At 34.7% G+C, this 22,724-nt stretch overlaps 1 protein-coding gene across 1 annotated transcript; it reads right to left on the bottom strand.

Annotated features, from left to right (window-relative positions):
* Positions 1-271: 271 nt before the first annotated feature.
* On the bottom strand, positions 272-21,132 carry LOC141663439 (mediator of RNA polymerase II transcription subunit 13). The gene is made up of 23 exons (XM_074469287.1): positions 20,934-21,132; positions 20,330-20,428; positions 18,763-18,836; positions 18,543-18,682; positions 18,324-18,410; positions 18,052-18,139; positions 17,859-17,942; positions 16,164-16,241; positions 16,000-16,079; positions 13,685-13,763; positions 13,225-13,548; positions 12,732-12,788; positions 12,405-12,642; positions 11,311-11,556; positions 9,579-10,940; positions 8,419-8,686; positions 8,204-8,336; positions 6,419-6,506; positions 6,188-6,266; positions 4,816-5,111; positions 2,899-3,970; positions 2,128-2,499; positions 272-1,346 (listed from the first exon to the last, which is right to left on the bottom strand). The coding sequence occupies exons 2-23, from the start codon at positions 20,351-20,353 to the stop codon at positions 730-732; spliced, it is 5,886 nt and encodes a 1,961-aa protein (XP_074325388.1). The 5' UTR covers positions 20,354-20,428; positions 20,934-21,132; the 3' UTR covers positions 272-729.
* Between the last annotated feature and the right edge of the window lie 1,592 nt (positions 21,133-22,724).

The raw sequence follows: 22,724 nt of genomic DNA, 5'->3' as shown, positions 1-22,724 counted from the left end.
TAATTCGTTCAAGACAAACAATCAAGTTATTTATATGATTTGTTCAATTATTATCATAGTAATACAAGGAAACAAGTTGTCAATTTAAGTATGGAATAATATCCTAGCGAGTTAAAAAATCTTGACCGTCACACTATGCCAAAGGAAAAAAAAAACAAAAAACGAAAAAAAATTAATCCTGACCACCACATATAATCTCCAAAACAGCAAGTTTCTTGACTTCGAATTTCAAAATATAAATTTGGAATTAGCAAACAAAACATGAATTACCTTGAACCAACAGCAACTTTATACAACGGATACAAAAAAAGTCAAGTTGCAACAAGATATCAACCTCTATTACAAACTGAACTACAAATGGATTTCATTAGATTCTTAAGATTTCTCTAAATATATAATACTAACAGCACACTTTTCATCTAAGATCTGATTCGCTGATCTTCGAGAGAGCAACAACAAAAATTACTAGTCCCAAAAAGAGCACAGCTAATATTAGTTTATGACTATAATCTGCCAACTATATAATCTGCTGGGAGTAACCATATACCATAATGGCTATTTTATCTAGTATATACATAACCATCGATCTGATCTCCCATGGCAGGACACCTATTAGCCATGTGATTTTCTATGGCTGTCTTCCACAGCAGGACCTAATTATGTATTTAGCTAGCATGGTACAACTAACTCTGCACAATCAATTGTCTGAGTTCCTGTTTATCATAAGTTTCACTCCACCTTACCTGCTTTCTCTGGAAACCTAGAGACTTCCCTATCAGCAAAATGAAGAAGCCTTTGTAATCTCAAAATCATGTCGCAGTGAAAGGGCAAGGCTGTTCTCCTCTCCAAGTATGCTGGACTGACAGTCATCCATGATAAAGCATGAAGTTCTGCTGCTACAGTCTCGAGAATCTGATGAGCCTCTCTTTCAAATTCTCTACTTTCCACGCTCAAACCTCTCCCACCACTCTTGGAAACACCTTTGACAAGTTTTTCCTGGGTATTGCTGTTCCCACCATAATAATCAACTAGGCTCACAGATAGAACTGAAGGCCACTCTTCTTTTATGCTACTGGGAGTCTCTTTCCGCATTGAAGGTACAGCTTTTGAAACCACAAACCCTGTAGACAGAGGAATTGCAGATCCCTTGCTGTGTAGGAGATGTGCTAGTGGAGGAGATTCAGAGGTGAGGCAGGTAGGAAGCTGAAAAGGAGCAGGAGAAAGGAAGCGCATACTAGGTGATGGAATTAGGATATAAGACGCAGTGGTAGAACCAAGAGATTTGACGGGAGTAAATCCTTCAAGGTAGCCTGACTGACCCATAACACTGCTTCCTTGAGTTGCCCCTGTTAGATCATTAAAATGCGAAAAAAAAAAGTTGGCAGTAAAGCTTTTGCAACGATTCCATAAGAATTATGTAAAGTACATAATTTGTTTCAAAAGAGATATTTTACTATGTAACTATCCTACTGTAGTTCTTCTCCATTTCAACTTCTTTTTACATCTTCCGAAACTTAACAATAGCACACAGACACACGGACCTATTTCTAATGCTAGATCTTAATATAGAAAACAAACTAGCAAAAATAAACTGTAAAATGCTATTAGAATTTCTAGTATGCTTCTGAAATATTGCATAAATTTATACACGGGCAGGAACATTCACAGTTCCCTCGTAGAAGGTGGTACAACACTTGTAATAATTGGCCAACTGAAACTTAAATGAGCCTAGGCGAGGATTGTACTTGCTAGGTATTCTTTTCCAAAATTAGAACTTAGATGCCAAAGTATAAATCAGAACAATACAAAATAGGATACATATCAATTATCATTTCTCCAACTTAACATATGACTTTAAAGCACCACTGAATATGGACAAAGAAACTGGGGCTGATAGATGTCTCTGATATAATTAATATACTAAGAGAGCTTACTGCCAAAGGCATATTTAAAATACAGATGAATGAGCATACATAAAGATAAATACCTGCATAGTTCAAGTTCTTCATGTAAATTATAATGCTTAACAGTGATAATAATGTTTAGAATTAGAAAAACAACATTCCTAAAATGCCTAAAACAGTTAAGGTGGCATAGAGATTGAAAATAAGAAGATTAATAAAATACCTGATGATGCTGAATCTGCTTGAAGAACTAATTTCAAGGAATGATTGACTGAAACTGACACAAAACTGATGCTTTGCACCCACTGAAGCAGACCCCTAGAGTTGTCAACTGAAGTATGACCACCTATAAGCTGCTTTCTAGCAGAAGGTTGTCCCATACTGCTTTTCATGTAGCTAGAAGCCTTGGAGTGAGAACTATACAAAGGACTAGGTGATGAGGGCATCGTTCTATCTTGAATCATACTCAACTCTTGTTGTTGCAAAGTATTACCGTTGCTCTTTGGAGAGATTCCATCAGGTGTGGATCGTCGCAGCTGAATAGGCCACTTCCTCACTTCAGAACCCCCAATTGAGTATAAAGCTTTTTGCCATTCTGTTTAAATATATTGGCCATCAGGACTTTAAAAGGTGGGCTTACACCGAAGTCAAAAAAAGTGATAAGCACTTAACAACCATAACGAACAGTTTCACAATATAATCACAACTGCGAGGATATGGAAATGTACAATCATACCAGCTTACTAAGCAGTAGCAGCAGAAAATTATGTTCTAAATATGCTTTGATAACAACTATCAATTACATTATTAATTAAAATAATTCTTCCATTGGGTCATTTGTTAGGGCAAAGGTTGCATTCCTGATTAAAAAATTTACTGCAGAAATACTGGAACAGAAGAAAAAGCGGGGACTTCTTATTCCAAAATAATTAAATAGTTTTAGAGCAAGAAATAGAAAATATTTGTATTACAAGTTGAGTAAAAGAAGGAATACCCTGGCATTCCAGTTCAAAGAAGCATCCAATCCTTGTAATCACAAAATCTCTAGGCTTGGTTGTTCCAGTATCAGGTGAACATGCTTGAAGTATTTTACAACCTTGCTGAAGAATTTGGACAAAAAGGAGTTGTAGACCCTTAGTATCCTGTCTACTACTGATCCCACCAAAGGGGAATATATAGTTGTCAAGCAATTCTCCCTTTGAATCAGTCCATATGCAAACTAGCCAACGCCAGTCCTCAGTCCACCCATAGCAACAGTGAAGGCTTGGAAGTGGCTTTTGATGACCAGATGTGTAGCTTTCCGTCGTTGGTCCATTAAACTGCGGGCTTGGGCCAGTATCTCCACTAGTACCATCATCCGTCAACATCTTTGAGGACTCATATGCTATGTTCCCAGATAACGGAGATGGCACACCTCGCTCTGGAGATCCTGGCTCGGCAAGAATAAAAAGTGGCTCAAACATATATCGCACTTCATCTTGAAGATGTAAATCCCCTATTATATTAGAATCATATCCTAGTCCTCCACTCCTTGGCATTTGCCAAGAACTGTCCCAGTTACCAGCCCTCAAGTTAGCATCAAGTTCAGCCTCTCTTTGTGAAGAGGGCCCCGTCATTCTGGAACCATCGCAATCTTTCCACATCCCTGGGACAGAAGTGACTTGCATCAAAGCTGAATTAGATCTTCCTGATATCGTGGATGATGGAATCGCATCAGTAGAGGAACCTCGTGAAACTCTTCTAGCTTTATTGTAAACAGTAAAAGCAATCTCCTTGAGAAGGAGAAGCTCATTTAGAGTGGGAGTTGTAACCCTAAATATAGCATCAACACTTACAACCTGCAATACCAACTTGGGAATGCTAAACCCCGAGAGAGTAACGACATTGGATATCGATGTTTCATCAATGGCAGTTAGGCAGCTTAGTGCCTTTCCGACATGATTGTGTATAACATTTCTCCTTTCCTTGTCTGATGAAAGAACAACTGATCCAATAGCAGCTGAAGCCTCAATGACTGTTTTCAGAACTGCAACAGGCTCAGGGAAGGGGCACACCACATAGATTACCTGATTCCACCAACCAAATTGTATGTAATATTAAATAAATATATGTAAAAAGAAATTTAGTCATGCTCGAAATATTTTAAGATAAAAAGGAAACAGGCTCGTCATTAATTTTGAGCATACAAATGGAAAAAAATCTGTTAATAAACTTGGATTTTAATAATAAAATCATGGAATAAATTGAAGTATGATGGAACAATCACAATACTTAAGATATATACATATAGACATTAATAACACAAATAAATAAGTAGCAACAACAATTCTCGTTTGAGCTTAAATTAAAAAAGGAAAGGTTTGCTTGGAGATTTTGGCACCTCAAACCCTGGGAGAGGAAGAGAGGGTGGGGGACGTTAATACCACAAATAAATAGGTAGTGACAACAAGAGTTATCGTTGAAATCATGTAACTCTTGCATCCAGTTCTGTAAGAAGAATACAAGCATGCAAAATAAAGGCACTTTGAAACAAACCCATGACAATCGGTGGATAGAAGATTGCCTCTGTGCAAGTATAGAGACAAGAACAAATCTGATTTGATCTCCATGAAAGATGAGAATGGTACTATCAGATCATTTCACTAAGCAGTAAATTCACTGTGGTTTAGACACAAGTTTAACTCTACAAAGAAAGCATGAACTTGAACTTTGGAAGAAAAAATAGGCACCAATAAGTAGACTGACATGACAAGATCAGAAAAATAGATCAAAAGTCAATGAAGATTGGTCAAGAGAACAGCAAGATAAATAACAGGTAAATTCATATAACAAACTATGGGGTCAATGAGCAAAACTAATAAATAATCTACAAAACTGAAACTAAGTTAACAATGCTGTAAAAGAGACATACCATACAAGGCCCATTGATTCCTTCTTTGGCATTAGTGGTCAAACAAGTACCATAACTCAAAGTCTTAAGAGCATTTGAAAGGGACTTTAGATAACTTGTTACATCCCAACCACTAGACAAAGATAAGAAGTAATCACTGATGGATCCCACAAGCGATGAAGTATTACTTTCTATCCTCATTGATTGAGGACAGTCAAGAAGTACAAAACCAGACGCTGACAATTTCCTTGAGTCTACCTCCATATGATTTCCCAAACTTTGAGGTGAATGAGTTCCCAATTTACAAGTCTCATACACTGAAAAATGACAAAAGATAAAGCTGAAGGCATGATCCACAGACATTCTTCTAGAGAACAGATACATGCGCGCACACAAAAAATAGCACAAGAAGAATGTGGTACACAACAAGCATGCATAGAACATTTACAGTTGTAAAACGAAAGAATCTATGACTATCTTAAATACTGTATCAGATCAATTCAGATGTACATACAGACAAAAAACAGAGGCACTGAACTACCTTGTACAATTATATAAGAGAATATTGTAGGGTGGTAGCTATACTAATAAAGAGCGGTGACCCAGTCACAGCCCAATGCATCTAGTTACCCCTACTCTGTCCCCGAATTTGTCGAAGAACAAAGATGTGTATAATAATATTTTTTTGCCATAAACAGCCTTAAAGTACATGAGTTATTTATTGGACATTTAACCATGCTAACTGATCCCAAGCAAACAGAGTGTTGGTTACTTTTTCAATTCTTTTTTTTTCTTCCACTGGCCAACTCGAAGTAATGATTACTAGCTTTTTATGCTCATGTGTTCCTATATTATATGTAAAATGTTCTGACACTTGTAAAATATTCATGCTCCAGTGCACATATTCTGTCATGCACCTTCAAGAAGACAACTGGGTTCCTTATTTACTACTTACTCCTTATCAAATGAGATGAACTATTTTGACTGGAAAATGTTGATTAGTTACCTTTAAATTTCAAATAAATGCAGTTGTATGCATACCACATGAACTCATACAGTACTACTAATCAGAAAATCTACCCCTGGACATTTTCCAAATTTAGATTTAATTCTGAGAAAATTATGACTCATAAGAGTTAAATGGATAAACCAAATTAGACATATCGAGACATTGAAACTAATCGTGTTTTTTATTTCCTTTAGAGAAAATAATTAATTAGGTACAAAAAAGCATGTAAAGAAAAATACAAAAACTACTAAAAAGATATGATTTGCAGGAAAAGATCTTCATTCTATCTGTATCGGCATTCAAAATACTTTTATCAGTCATCTTGTTCTATAACTCCCAGACCACTTAATATTATTACCAATATCAAATTTAAATGAAGCTCACCCGTTCCAAGTTGTTGGAAAAAATCAGCAGCAGCAGTAGCAAGGGGATCAATGTCTGGACATACAACACAATATGCCATCTGCAAAATTAAGCAATCACAAAGTCAGATAGGAGCAAATAATTACTCATTCACAGAAAGAGAACTGCAAAATAAATTGGGCAGTAGCATTAATAACACAATAGCAGGCCGCTTTAAGAGTAAATTGCATCAAGTTGAATTTAGAATCCCACGTGTTTTTGCATTGCGTAAGGTTCAAAGGGTGCCTTTTCCCAGAATTGTAGAGAGTTAGCTGCTGTCTTGAGCCAATCATCCTGATACCTGCAGCATAAACGGGTATAATCAAATTAATTCTGGACAAAATAAAAAAAAGTTTAAACTGACTTATTTGTAACCAGAATGTAAAACAGCTTACTTTACCAATAGTGTCACTAAAAACTGTAGTAGGATGGTAAGGATGCTTTAACAATATTTCCACAACAAAAAACTGGCACCGAGACCCTTATAGTTTGTTCGATTACTGATGGTGGCGGAGTTTGCTATGGAGTTATCAGATTCAGTAAGCAAGATTGTACCTTCATGGTTACAATTATAATCGTAATGACAGCTAAACTGGTAGCATCGCATTTTTAATGCGACGGACATCGATCCGATTCCGATAGACGGCTTTTCTCCATTTATTTTCTTCGAGCGTTTACATGATTGAAAATTCCCTTTTGAATTCCGAAATCAAGTAATATTGAAAAAAATATTTTTTATCTTATAGGAACTTACAATAATGCCATGAAAATAATCCCTTTTATCCACTTATTAAAATAGCATATTGCAAGGTAAATGACAATGAAAGGGTAGAAGGCAGAAGATAGAGCAAAGTGCGTACACTATAGTGTGAGTGTGATGCAAAGTAGCTGAAACTGGTTGTAGAAAGACTGTAGCTAGCAAATTTCATCTATCACAGTGGTAGACCCATATCTTTTGATACTCAATCAGCAAGAATGTTTTAATTATAGGTTTGTAACTTCAGTGCAAGAACAGTGGTTCGCAGATAAGTATTGACCAGCTGGGGGGGGGGGGTAACTAACTAGTAAACTAAAATCGGCTGAAAATTCGTCTGTAAGGCATCCTTGCACTGAAAAAAGCAAGCTTGTGGCAAGCTTGTGTCCTGGTTCAGTAAAAAACAAAATTCAGTTTCTACTTCTACAGCTGAATATATTGTTATCGGTAGTTGCTGTGCACAGATTTTGTGGATGAAAAACCAATTGTTGGACTATGGTCTATAAGTGGACAAAATATTCCTATTTTCTGTGATAACACAAGTGCAATTTCCATTACTGAAAATCCAGTACAACATTGAAGAACAAAGCACATAGACATCAAGTACCACTTCATTAGGGAACATGTGATGAATGGTATTGTGGAACTTCATTTTGTTCCAAGTGAAAAGCAGCTTGCAGATATTTTTACCAAGCCACTTAAAATTATTTAATACATCGCTTTTAAAAAGAAAAAACTGATGTCACTGCACTACATATGCATACCTTGGTTTGAGTCTTTAACACATCACCTAAAAACTGTTGTCTATTTTATTACTTTTATGGAGATATTTTACATTGGTTAAAAACTAATATGATAGTATGTTACAAACATCGGTTCTACTTCGAAACTGATGTTATAAGCCATTTTTAACATCGGTTTGGAACCGATGTAAAAAATATATATGCTACATGCAACTTAAGCCTTTTATATCAATTTATATGCACCAACGTTCTGGGTGAATTCTTCGAAGTGGCAACTCATAACCGGATATAAACTAATCTGATCCCAAGATAGATTACACTGAATGCATATCATTTTATAATTTAATTTCATAAATTTTGTTACCGAGTTCAATGATCTTATATCACAGAAAATAAATCAGGTTTAGTATCTTGTGCCTTGAGCCCTTATCTCATAAAATATAGTATATAATGACAGAACTTCAATTTTAACCAGTAAATAATTTAAAAAGACATCCATACCCAACGAGCATAGCAGGAAATGGAAGGACAAGCAATGTTGGCCCTAGCCTTGAACCAAGTTGCTGCTCTGACTCGGATATACTGGTATCTTGGTTTGATCTTCTTTCACTTGTTTCATCAATCTTAGAGCAATCTGTTCCACTAGACAGTGTCAATAACCGAGAACCGTTACACTGACCATGTAGAACTAAGTAATAATACAAGAATAACACTACCTTTCAGAGACGATGCACCAACAGACTGCAATGGGCTTACTGGTTCAACACCAGAAAGTGTAATATTACTAGCAGAATCCCTGCATTCGCTTACACTTGCAGAAGATTCAGCTGAGAAAGCATCGCCTAAAGCTCCAGCATCACCAGACTGACTGCGGCCACAACACCAATCAGTAACAAGCAAAGGACCGTCAGAAGTGCCAAAGGCAGTTTTTATTGCTGTTTTAATGTCAGACTGGATCAAAGTAATAGCAGATGATGCCTGGACCTGAAATTTTACATACATCTGCATAAGAATCATAGTTTGAATTGCAATCGTTATTGTCTTCATTATGAACATTCCAAATTATTTTCCAAATATTGAGCCCCGCAAGGTAATTTGGACATTTCAAAAATCTTAAATGGATGTTATCAAATGCTTTGACTTATAATTTTAGTGACAATGTTCTATAATTTATAATTTTAGTGTTAAACTGACAATGTTCTAAAATTTGCAATTTTACTTACTAAGAACAACAAGAGTTGTGTGTGTATACCATCGCCTCAAGTACACATAATAATATAGAATAGAATCCGCATTCACTTCCTTCGGACAGTAATGATGTTATATACTAATATAAAAAAATATCTGGATGTGTACAAACAAAGAAATGCCAGAAGTAGCTTCCTAGTTCCTACATAGCGACCAAACATGTAATATTGTTAATTAATGCAGATGATCGAGAGCATAGCATATGATTGTCAACGTGTATTTCCAATCCGTGTCCAAGCTCTTGCTCCCGAGGAGAGATTTCACATGCGAGAATCGAAACCCCAAAAGGCCTACTATAGTTCTCAGCATTGGTGCAGCTGAAGGTATAAATTCAAACTGCATAGATGCAGTTAAGACTAATTTTATGAGTGGGAAGAAAGAACAATAATAATAATACAACACAGGCCTAAAAAGGGCAAGTTGATGATAGGATTAGGACCACACTCAAACAGAAATAGACAAAACGTGAAGCGAGCACTCACACACATAGAGAGGGAAAAAGAATGAGCAAATAGAATAAGGCAAAAAGTAAAATGCAAACTACTTATTCAATAGAAATAGATAACTACTCTCAGTATCTCAATGCGAAAGTGACGAGAAAGCATCAAACAGATATCAAAAAGCTTACATCAGCGGAAAGCGGATCAACAAGCTCCACACCTGCAATATCAAGTGAATGCGAAGATGCCAAAACCCCTCCACAGCCTGCATGCACCATAGATGGTCCACAGGAGAAACCACGTCTCCACTGCTCTTGTAACGCAAGCCAACCATAAGGGCCATCATTGCAATCAGCGTCTAGGGCCACATCAACAAATGAAGTAGCTTGCTGGACAAGCAGTGAAATCGCATTAAGAAGCTCCTGAAGCGGTTGCTTCTGCGCATACGAAAGCAAGCTCTCATCATTATATGAGTTATGCGGCAAAGCTGCGGAAACCTCCATACTAGGTGCAGGGGGTTTTAAACCTTTAGAAACTCCAACAGATCGCCAAACACCAACAGCTGCATTTAGGGGGCCCTCTAGCATACCTCTATCTATACCACCAGCTATTCTAACCGGTATAGTTTCTTTCTTCTTCACCTCATATTTTCCAGAAATGTTATCCAACAAGATGCTTGGGTCATTTTGCAAGCGATCCAGAACAGAACTCCCAGATAACCTACTAAATCCAGCCGACTGAAAGCTGCTGGAAGATAAAAGTGCATGCCGCATTTTGCACATATAAGCCTGGAACATGATGCATTCTACTTCGCTCGCAAGAACTGTTTTTGTGGATAAGAGGTAACTGTCAGATGCTGCTGTGCTTTCAGTGACCTTATTCTCGACAGGGATGATAGAGGTTGTAGACTTGAAGTCAGAGAATGTCGATGGTGGCACATAGTCACGTGATGTGATGCTACTGCTACAATCCAATAATCTTTTATCATACTGCTCTTTCGCACTTTCAACGTGAGAGTAATGTTTTTTTGTGTTGAAAGGATCATGTCTACCAGAAACCCCTTTCACATTAAAAGACATACCAGCCTTCTCATCAGATCCAACTAAGAAAGGGGAAGGTGGTGTAGCAGAATAAACATAATTGTTTGAGGTTGAAGTCTCACTGTTGGCTTTTCTTGATTTTGGAATGTAAGGACTCGCAAAAATTGATGATGAAATGTCACTTCTGAGTGTCTCAACAGCCCCATATTCAGGTGCAAATGTCATTAATGCTTCGGCTTTTATTAAATGATTAAACTCACCCATAGAAGATGCTGGAGTGTAGTCCATCTGATCAGAAGATTGAGCATCATTGGGGATTAATTGACTTTTGCTTACTGACTCCTCTATGACAGGCGGAGGTGGATTGAAGCTCTCAAAAGATGAAAATTCTACAGGCAAACTCATTTGCTCTTGAACATCCAACATCCCAGTGTATGGGCTGTTGCTAGCAATATCTCCACCATCTGGTGTAGCAACCACAAGATCCTGGGAATCAGTAGTTCCTGGTGGCTATACCGCAACATGAAATATTAGTTTCTCTAATCTGAAAAACAATAATAAAACTCAAAGAAATGGTGCCCTATCTTGATGCACTGAATCATACAAATATGATTATAAATGTAGACCAATCAGATAGCATGTTAGGCCAGCCAACATATGAGAACCAATACTGAAGCCGACTCAATAATGAAGCCAGATTTCTTTTCAGGAAAGAATACAGGTATTGGAAATGTGAACAATGTGCAAACGTACTAAAGCTAATCCACTGATGAAAAGGGTATATGTGCTACAGTAATATAATATAAAACATATGATTACAAAAGATGAACGATTGCATTCAATTCAGTCCAGGAAAAACAAAAGTGAAATGAAAAATTACCTCCCCAAAAGGCAAATTATCATTTTCGAAAAAATCACCAAAATCTCCAAATTCTGATAAAAGCGATTGAATATCCATTCCGACACCCCTGTCATCATCGTCCCAATCCCATCCTAGATGTTCTTTTGCTACTCCACTGCTAACTGAAGCATTTATTTCATTAGATCCTCCTTGCATGCCAATATTGCTTAGGGCTCCCGCCTGACTAAACGAGTCTGTCATTCCTGCTCGAGTTCTCTTGTTTCCCTGCATAGGTATCTTGTCATTACACTGATGTCGACCTTACACAATGAAATAAAGAGTAAAGACTATCAATCTACTACACAAGAACTAAAACACGGCAACCATACATAAATACTGACATCTTCAAAGCTTGTTACCCTCGTATAACTCAATTCTGGCCGCCATTAAAGGTGGTTCTCCAGTTTGCATATCATTATTACAATTAGAAATCATGGCATTGTCCACTATACCTTCAGAAATATGATTTCCTAAACCCATGTAAACTTCATGCTGACTACTTAAATGAAGAAGCACAGATAATTTAACAGGTACACAGAATGCTGAAGAACTGCATATTAATTCAAAGTTTCAAACATTTGAACCAAACTAATGAAGCACTAGTTAACTGGAGTCACAAGCAAGAAATTAAGTTTGATAACTATAATTTCCAATTCATAGTCAAAATACAGAACTAACACCACAAGAACAGATATGAATATATGATCCTTCATTACACATAAATGGGAACATATAGTTCATATCCCTGACCTGAAAACAATATATATATATATACACACACATATACACGAGTACGTCAACAGGTTATACCAGCTAATATAACCTTTTTTTTGTCAAGAGCTATTATAACATTATACTGAAGTACAAAACTCTTATAAAAGTAAGAGTATCCTGGCCTAGCCCAAACAGATCATGTTACAAATATTGACCCATTGGATAATGAGTCCTACACGCCTATTCAAACATATGCCATACTTGTGTGCATACTCTGTTTACTGCACATCCATGATTCCATAAGCATAAGAACAAACTATAAGTATTCAAATGCCTATATGTAGATTGTAAAGACATACCAATCTGCGGCTGTCATTGTTACTTTGATCAGCAGAAGACAAGCCAGACTGCCCGCATGTTAAAGAATCGGCATCTGCCTCAAGGTCTCCAGCTCCTGTGTTCATCTTGTAATCACTGTCACTGGATGTACTGCTGCTGCTGCTGCTACTATTACTGTTGCTACTACTACGATAACTTCGAGTGTAAATTCCACTAGATCCCATCCAAGACCCATCCATATTCGCAACAATGTCATGACTGCAGGAATTGAAACTAGAGTGAGATGAAACATATAATAGAGGAAGCATCTTTTACTTGCAATAAAAAGTGTAATGAAGAACACAGACCAGACCAGGAAAGATGAACCAGATAATGATGGACCCATCCAATTTTGTAGCCAAAATCTGAAAATACAAAAGCTGATATTAGTTTAGTCTAAAAAAATGTTTAAATACAAATATAATGCAGACAGATCACTCGCAAACAATTTTCCGAATTTGTCAACAATACAAGTTTCTTCAGCACAACCCAGGTGCTAATGTTGACCTAGAAAAACAAGAAGAGACTTGTATAATGTTCATCAGGTCACAGAAACAGAAGTATGACATCATCATGGGCTCCCACCTATGGAACATTTGAAGCTACACATGATGTATTTGTAAATAAGTTTTCCTAGCTGACCTGAATGCTAGTATTCCCATTTAGGTTTAACAGTGTGGCATGCACCTGAATACTCACACTCCTAATAATAGCAGCGAACTCCTTTGGGGGTTTAATGTCAATCCTACCTTTCAAATGCCTATTAAATGCAAAGTTTCAACTGGTACTTCACTGATTCACCTTTTCAGAGAAGATCTAGCGAATGATGTTTGCACAACCGGGACTAGCACCGCTTCAGCAGGATAGATAAACGTTTTTTCACAAACTGGCATATGGCGTGCTAAACCTTTTTGAGCCTCTCTTGTCACGGAAGAAGATTCAGAAATGTTCTGCCCAGATATATTCTTATCTAAGTTCGCTTGCAGCATCTTGTCATTTTCGGCACTAGAACAGCCAATGGTAACTTCAAGATAGCAACTTTGCCCTCTCAGTTTGCAACTAGAACCTTGTGAAACTGAGCTAAGAAGACCTATTATCCCATTTGAAGACTTTAACTTGCCAGAACTGTAAAGACCAGTACAAGAAAACAAGAAAAAACTAAATAGGGCTGCCACAAATTGCTTCAACTACATCCATTTTGTGCACAAGAGAATGACTGAAGGCTAGTGCAAAAGAAGCATAAGTCAGAAACTTGTCTAACCTTGTATAAACTTGCTGCACAAGATCCCCCGGACAGCATCCAGTTAATTTTCCATGCATCCCGTGAGGTGAGACAATAACTGCAGGAAGAAAATATTAGACCGAAGCCCAAAAGTAGGGAACAACAGTGTACAAGATAATCATTAAACATAGGAATTAGGGAGGTAAATTCACAAAATCCTTATAACACAATTTGTTAAAACAGAAAAAGGTTGAGATTACAAAATTTAACTACAAGACAGCTGGAGGACCAGCACCGAAGCCATAAAAACTGAACAAGGAAAGTGAATGCAAACATGAAAAAAGCTAATATGAAAAAATAAAAGATTTTAAGAAATTTATCCAACAATATTTGTGAGATATTTGCAATACAACATCAAAAGTTAAAAAATATATATCAAATTGATTGACAATTTAAATTAATCCTGAATTAACAAGAACTGGCAACTAGACTACAAAAGCGTTAGAACATGGCACCTACTACTTAGGGTTGTACTTCGAACCGAACCTGCTCGAGCTCAACTCGAGACTCGAGCATGATTCGACTCGAATTCATTTTCGAGCTCGAGTTTGAACAAGATTTTGAACTCGATAAAAACTCGAGTCGAGTCGAGTTTTACTCGACTCGCCTCGAACTCGACCCGGGTTCGACTGGGACTCGACTCGAACTCGAAATATATATACATATTAAAAAATATATTTTTATATATTTATAAGTAAAAATAAAGATAAGAATAAGATTAGCTACTAGTTTTTTGGTTACTTCATATGTGACATTTGATTTTTAATATTTTCATTTTAATATAGAAGTAAGAAATGCATGGGTTAAGATTAGGATCTCATAAACGTTTTTAGTTACACTAATTTATAAATTAAAAAGTTGTTTTTCAAAAATTGTTAATTAAATTATAAAATTAAATCATAATTTGTGGGTCTTAATTTCATTACAAAAAGTAGTATTTCATTATTAAAAACTTAAAAAAATATATACATAGGTCATAAAATATAACTTCATTTTCTTATAAATTTGTATAATTATTTATTCTCTACTAATGCTTTTAATAGTTGAAATAAGGGTTAAGAGATAAGTGTTTTAAATGTAATACTCCTTTATATATTATATTTGAATAAGTCTCGGGAATATCTCATATGTGCATTGTTAAACATTGTAATTTAATTTTTAAAATATGTTTTGGACTAACTCTAATAAAAATATTAAAATAATAATTTAGCATGACTTTAAAAGTAAGTTTAAAAAATCGAGTAGTTCGAACTCGACCCGAAATCGACTCGACTCGAAAACTCGATTACATACTCGAACTCGGCTCGGTTAAAATACGAGTCAAATTCGGTCAAGATTTTTGGGCTCGAATTTGTTTAAACTCGACTTGACTCGATAAAAATAAGCCCAAACTCGAACTCGATAATGAAATACTCAACCCGACTCGGTTCGAATTACAGCCCTACCTACTACTAGATAAGTTGCTGATCTAACATGCAAGCAAAATCATCACCAAAGTGCGTGATTTCAGCCTTTCTAAAAAAATTTGTCCGCGACTAACTGTACAACATGAAATCTCCATGCTTGATCAGGTTATAAAATCATATCAGTTCTTTTGACACAAGCTTTCACAATCTTTTTTTAACAGTTAGCATTGTTGTGAAATCAATTTTCTTAATATATATATATATGCCAATCATATGCCACGCATGTGCCTGAAGTGATAGATTAGTTATCATGCATTTACCAATGGACTAAAATAATACTCCCGCCATCCCTTTTTAGTTGTCACGATTCCTTTTTTATTGGTCAAATTGACCAATTTTTGACCAAAGATTAAACATATTATATTATTTTAAAAAAACTGAAAATCATATATTGAAGTAGATTAAATGTACTTTCCAATGATATATTTTTTTATTTTGTTCAATTATAAAATATTAATAAACTTCGGTAAAACTTTGGTCAATTTGACTGCACAAAAATCAAATGTGACAACTAAAAAGGGATGAAGGGAGTCATAGTTTAAACGAATGAGATATATAGTGCAGCACACCCACGATAACAATGATTTCCCAACTCCCCTTAGCATCATTTGTGGTCAATAACAATGTTTATGTAACATCTATTAAGATCAAGTGTTATAAACTTGCAAAACAAGTTGCCTTCCTAATATCCTAATTCATTGCACAACATGACAAAGTTTAAAATAACATTCTAATTACATACAATATCCGAAGGTATAGAAGAAACATATAAGATGTGTAGCATAATTTTATCCACTAGAAAATAGAACAGCACAGAGTAATTAGCACCTGGAAGCCCATTACGAGACAAGCTAGAAGAACGTTCTAATATTGTTTCCATATCTCCGCTTGTGATGGTCCTAATATGCCTGAAGACGAGAGTAATTGTGAAAAATGATCCAAGAAACATGACAATGGAATCCAAAACAATATCAAATGTGAGCTACACTGACTTGGCTGATACTACAACATGCACAAAGACTGCCTCTTCACTGGCAGCAAAAACGAACTCAACCACAAGTTGTCCCCTCCTGTAAAAGCATTAATCATGAAACCAGTAAAACAGAATATCAATGAGATTACCCTGCTCCTCAAACAGCTACAACTTCAAAAAAATAACCGGTTTAACCACACAAGCCAAAGATAGAAGTTTTTAAAAGAATCATATGTTTAAAGGATAGCCAAAATTTTCAACACATTCACAGACTAAGATATAAGGTTTTGGGCGAACAAATTGCGGTTGGTAACTCTACAAAACAGAGTTATTACATTCTCTTTAAATTGTGTTTTAATATAGAGGAGGATTTCAGATAGGAGTTTTAGTAACACATTTTACTACTTACACAAGAGTAACTGTTGGTTAGTAGCGTAGACATGCTACCTCTTTTCGCATAATGGGGGCCTATCTGGCTCCTACTTATCATAGCCCCCCAACTCAATTTCAGAACCAACTGGCTGTCATTTTCTAAATTGCTGTTGGTTACAGATGTACTTTCTTATTCATTATAACTAAATAAATTAACCAAATTTCCCAATTTGGTGTTCATAACCGAGGTGTTATTGTTTAGTTTTCCAATACTAACCTAAAGCAGTCCTCACGAAACATAAACTAATATATTCTACTCTATCACTTGTTCGTGATAGTGTGAACTTGCACATCTTTCTTCTTTACAGTACAGCGGATATTTCTTTCATATCATCATATATCAGGAGCAACCCAACTGATAGTGAGTTGCCGGTTTTTCAAATGTCATAAAGGCATTGTCTCTGCATCAGTATACAAGCTTTCAGGTTTAAGCACCTACACAAGTGCTTTTTTACCTAGAGTCGCGGGCAGCGTGCACTAAAAACCAGTGGTCGCTTGAGAGTAAAAAAAATTCAGATCTTTTTCTCTACATAATGAACTTACAGGATAAGCTATCTTTTCATGGCGTGTCAATAATTAGTGATGATGTAGAACAAGAAAATAGACGGAAAATGGAATAAAAAAGACAAGTATGTGGATTGATCGAAGAAAATCCACTAGCCCTAAAGTGATTCAACAACAAAAAAAGAGGAAAAACTACCCCCCTAAGATTCTGAACCTCGAAAAAGAAGAATTTGTTTAAATCAAAACTCAAACAAAAAAATTTCAATTTCAATAGTCCAAGTCTCCTAATGATAAGGATTACATCTCCTATATAGAATTAAAACTCTAAATTTAACCAAGTGCTAAAATCCATCCAATGAGGAAACGAATCAAAATAATGAATGCCTTTCCATACTGTAAGTAAAAGAAAAGGATATATATCCATTTATTATTCTACTGCTGCAACCTAATAATTTCTTTATCAGATATACATGGTCAAAATCAAACTGCAATTTAACTTTACTTTCAAATTAAAACATATAATACAAGTAAATATTTTGATTCCTTGTTTTGCGTCAAAGAACTACATTTTAGATAACAAATTCAAATTTCGAAAAAAAGAGGGTTGCACAATAATGAGCATTTGTTTTCATGCTAATATTTACATTTGGCATAACAAATTTGGTTTTTCTCTCGCCAATTTACTTATATGACTTTTCGTAATAAAAACAAAAACAATACATATATACCCAAATTCACAATGCAATAGCAATCAAGCATAATATACTATAATTTAAACCTGAATAGTTCTTCACTCTGTGAAAAGGGATGATATCTTGAAAACACATCCCCGAATCTCACATACAAAAGGCCTGCAAGTGCTCTGTCATTTATGAACAAGTAAATGTCGACTTAGATGAAAAAGTCGATGTCAGCATAGGACCCTTTGAAGTTCGCTGATAAAATAAATTTATAAAGACAAAAATCACAACCTTTCAATACAGTTCCTTAAAGCTTGAGACAGCGCAATCGAAACCTCTTCAGAGTCCCCAGGAGCCAACCAAAGTCCAGATGCCAGAACTGTCAACAGTAGCGACAAATATATAGTCAAAGTAAATGATCAATAAAAATTGAATAGACAACTAGAGTACAAGAATTTTATAAATAAAAAAGATACCAACAATAAGGGCTACAACACAACCAATACCAACATGACATTTAGAATTCCAGCAATTGATTCACTAGTAAGGAAAAGTATTTCTACCTCTTAATCTAGATACAGCAGCTTGAGCCTTCTCAACAACAGTTGAGTGACGTCCCGGGAGAAAAAGCCAAAGCTTCAGCTTTTCATCTGTACATATCGTAAGTAAAAGCAAGAGACTAGATATCTTATTGCCATAAAGTATATTGAAATATAAGTGCGAAAAAAAAGAATAAAAATATTAGTGGAGGACCCTGCAATCAAATTTTTTAGAATCTTTACCAGGGTTATGTATACCCTGCGAAGGGTCCCAAGGTCCAACAAAACAATTGGTCCAAGCACTAAGAAATCCTTCCTTCTGCAACTGTTGATGGGACGACAGAACCACTAGCGTAGCAGCATCTTTTTGGTCCGCTTTCAAACTATCAAAATGTAGATAATGTTCCATGTCAATCAACTTGACAAAAATCAAAATTAATAATTACCAATTACAAAAGCAGACCTTCGATCAGGCAAGGACTTGAGACCAGATTCATGAGGAAGAAACTGGAACCATGATACCTGCTGTAGACCTCCCTGCAGACACATTCAGATCAAAGGCAAATCAAGAGCATGTCTATAGTCTATAGCATGATAGTAATAGATAGACAATATAAACCGATTTTACGTACTAGTGCAGCTATGCTACTTAAATGTACTTACTAGTCTAGAGGTCCGTCATAATTTCATCAAGTTTATAAATAGATTTGATTAGTTTCAATATCTGTTTCTCTCTATAAGCTACCATAGTAGTTTTCTTCTCTGAGAAAATCGCTTGATCCCATTTATTTCTCTACATTCTAGATCTCATCACAGTTTGTCTAACTTATGTGCAGTCATATATATATATATATATATATATATATTCCATCTTATCTATTTTTCAAATCTAGTACTCTGCTCTTTTCTCTCTGTAATTTTCAGAATCACGCATTATATCTCCTGATTCCACATAGATTCCTGTATATTAACTATGACTTGAGATACAATTATTCATAAAATTTACTATGACTGTGGATACTATTTCAATCAGATGTTTATATTTACTTAACAAGAACTACGATAATGAACTCGTATAATAAATTTAAGTACCTTTATTTTATACTTCCTCTGTCCCATTGGATTGTTAACATTGTTCAAATTCTCCCTCACATAATTTAAACAATGTTAAAAATCCAATGGGACGGAGGGAGTACTAAATAACTAATCGTTTTTCACAGTTTACAGAAGTAAGTTTAATGTTTGGTATAACATTTAGCACATATATGTAGTTTTGATTCCCAAAAAAAGCCCTAAAATGCAATACTTATCTAACTTTTTATATTCAATTATATTTATTCCAAACTGTCTTTAATTCTCACCAAATACTAGACATCTCTTGGTCATACTTGGCAAGCTTTAATTTCATACTAGGATTATAAGATCATCAAGACACTAAACCTCCTAAGGTCAATTTTATCCACTATATTTGAGAGTTAGAAATGCTTACGGCCCATACTAGCTATCAAGCAACTACAACATGTGTATCAATAGAATATTGTGTATACATTCATATCATGAAAGTAAAATCTAACCGATATAAACATGTGTGAAGTTTCTCATTCCAATTGAACAAGTTAAAATTTTAGAAGGCATCCGTGTGCATGACCAACCTTTCCGGCCAAGACTATTTAACAAGCCAAGACTCTTTAACAGGACAAGTTAAAGGTCCTTCAACAATTTTTGGCTTATAGTGTGCTGCATCAATGAACCTAAGATTGGTAGGTCGTGACACCCCGTTTCGGGGATAAAAATTGGCAAACAAAATTACTACATTTCAATTACTCTATTAAGATCCAAATAACAGTGTCCAAACTACACCGCGATTATAATTAAAATAGAGTATTACTGTATTAAAATGAACCTATAGTATCAAGGGACACGATAAAACAAAGCTCATACAAATTAAGCAAATGTATGCAATCAATTATACCATTAGAACCTAATATAATTCAAAAATAAAAAACTTCAGAAAGAGGAAAATAACTAACAATTCTGAAAACGTTGGTCCACATTATATACTCCTTCGACTCCTCTCGAACAAACACGTTGGTCAAAGATGATGCATCCAAAAAGTAGCTCTATGAAATCTGCATTTAATAAAAGAAAAAAAACTTAAGCAAGTGATTAAAATACAGTTCACAATAAACCTAGTCAAATAACATAACCTAACTCAACAAAAACAAAATAATTAAAAAAAACAAGTGAATATCCATAAACTATCAATGCAAACTTCGAGAGCAAACTCAAATTTAGGTCACAATTTTATATTACACTTTTAACAAAATCCACATACACATACAAAGACTGCGAAATTCTACCTTTAGGAATCGGAAAAACAAACAGATCACCTAATAATAACACTCAACGAGCACGTATTCGCAATCTCCCAATCGCAATGACTAGAATGTCAATTCAAATCAAATAATACTGAAAAAGAATCTCTAAACAAAGAAATCTAACAAAATAAACCTAATTAGAGAACAAAGCAGCTACAAATCATAAACTCATACCGTAATTAAACTGTAAGTAATAAAATGTAAGTGAAAATGATTAAAATTAGAAGAGCTGTACGTGTGTGAAATTGAAGCTAACCTTGTGTAATACTCTTAATTAAATTAGAAATAGTTCCGGAAAAGTCAGATAGGCCGGAGATTTTCGCCGGTACGGTGGTGGATGCTCTCACTTGCTCTGTGGCTGTTGAACGTATCTAGAGGTTTATGCTACTTAAATTTCCTGTTGTGCTGCCTATTTTCCTGTTGCGTTTATTTTTCTGAACTTGTATATATCTGGTGTTATAAATGTTGCCTTGCACTTGTGACACTGTTTATTTAGACTTGCCAAATTTAACAAATAAAAAGATATTTTAAATGGGGTTAACTATAAGTAGGTTACTGTGCGCGTTTAAACGCATCAAGTGAATCACTGATTATAAAATGGCCGAAAGACAATTTTAGCCTATTTCCATATAAAATTAACAAAAATGATCATTTTCCGAAAAGTTATCCAACTTTATTCGATGAGATAACCAATTGTCAATAGAGTATTCACTTTATATGAGATACTCAACTACCGGTGAATTATTTTATATAAATTGGGATACCCAGCACGGTGGAGTATTCAATCGGCTAAAATTGACCACTTTTTTCAGAATGGCTATTTTGGTTAATTTTTTTGAAAAATTGGCTATTTTTGTTATTTTTTCTTACAAAACTGATTCAAATGAGTCCCTCACTTCAAAATTTGTATCAAAAATATCATTTTATCGTTACTCGAAATTCTTAAAAATATCATATATTGAATTTTGCACATTTTATATGAATGATATTATATTCAAATGAAATGGTCTGAGTTCTACTATTTTAGATAATATTGTTAGATTTTTAAAATTTTATCAACAATTTATTTTAAATTTTCTAATTGTTTTATTTGATTTAAATATAAATAAATAGTAGATAAATTTTTAAAAATCTAAAAATATTATCTAAAATACTAAAACTCGGAATCTTTCATTTGGATGTAATATTATTTATAAAAAAAATGTGTGAAACTAAATATACAATACTTTTAAGAATTTCGACTAACAATAGAGTGATATTTTCGATACAAATTTTCAAATGAGTGACTCATTTGAGTCAATTTTGTAATTAGTGACTCACTTGATATATTTGAACAGAGTAAGTGGACTATTTCATAATTAACCCATTTTAAATGGAACTATTGTATAATTGTCTTTTTCATTTTTTATCTTACAGTATTTTGAGCGGTGACATGTCATTGGGTTGAATAATGGTTTAAAATATTATTTCTGAAAATAATAGTTTAAAATGTCAATTCAAGACACTATATCGTGTAGTTTTTAGGCAAAATATCCAAACCACTAATCGTGTAACGTTATGCACTTTTTCCTTCTTTTTTTAAATGTGCAAAATGTGATGTCAAAGTACAGTCGTGACACCAAACTCTACATTATGTGGCATTTTGATCCCAAAATAATACTTCGTTTAGTGTTTTGCACATATTATTTATTTATAAAAAATATTTTGAACCTAAATAAAAATTTGTTGAATTCTAAAAAAAATAAATTGTTTAATTTAGAATTCATTCTTAAATTATTTAATTTAATTTTAAATATTTCTAAAATCCAAAAGAGGATTGATGAATCCAACATTGTTAAAAATTGTTAAATTAGATTACACCCTTGAATTTTAAAATTATTTAATTTAGAGTTTATATTTTTGGTTTCTAGGATTTAGGTAGGCCCTAAACCCTTTAAATTAGGTTTTAGGTTCTAGGGCCCTAAATGTGACGCCCTCCAAACCCGAGTCAAGAGTTTAGGGTTCACAACACACACACACTATATAAATCTGTTTATAAAAATAATAT

This window comes from Apium graveolens, chromosome 1 (assembly GCF_009905375.1).
Source record: "Apium graveolens cultivar Ventura chromosome 1, ASM990537v1, whole genome shotgun sequence".
Classification (NCBI taxonomy): domain Eukaryota; kingdom Viridiplantae; phylum Streptophyta; class Magnoliopsida; order Apiales; family Apiaceae; genus Apium; species Apium graveolens.
This window is presented reverse-complemented; position numbering and strand designations above follow the sequence as displayed.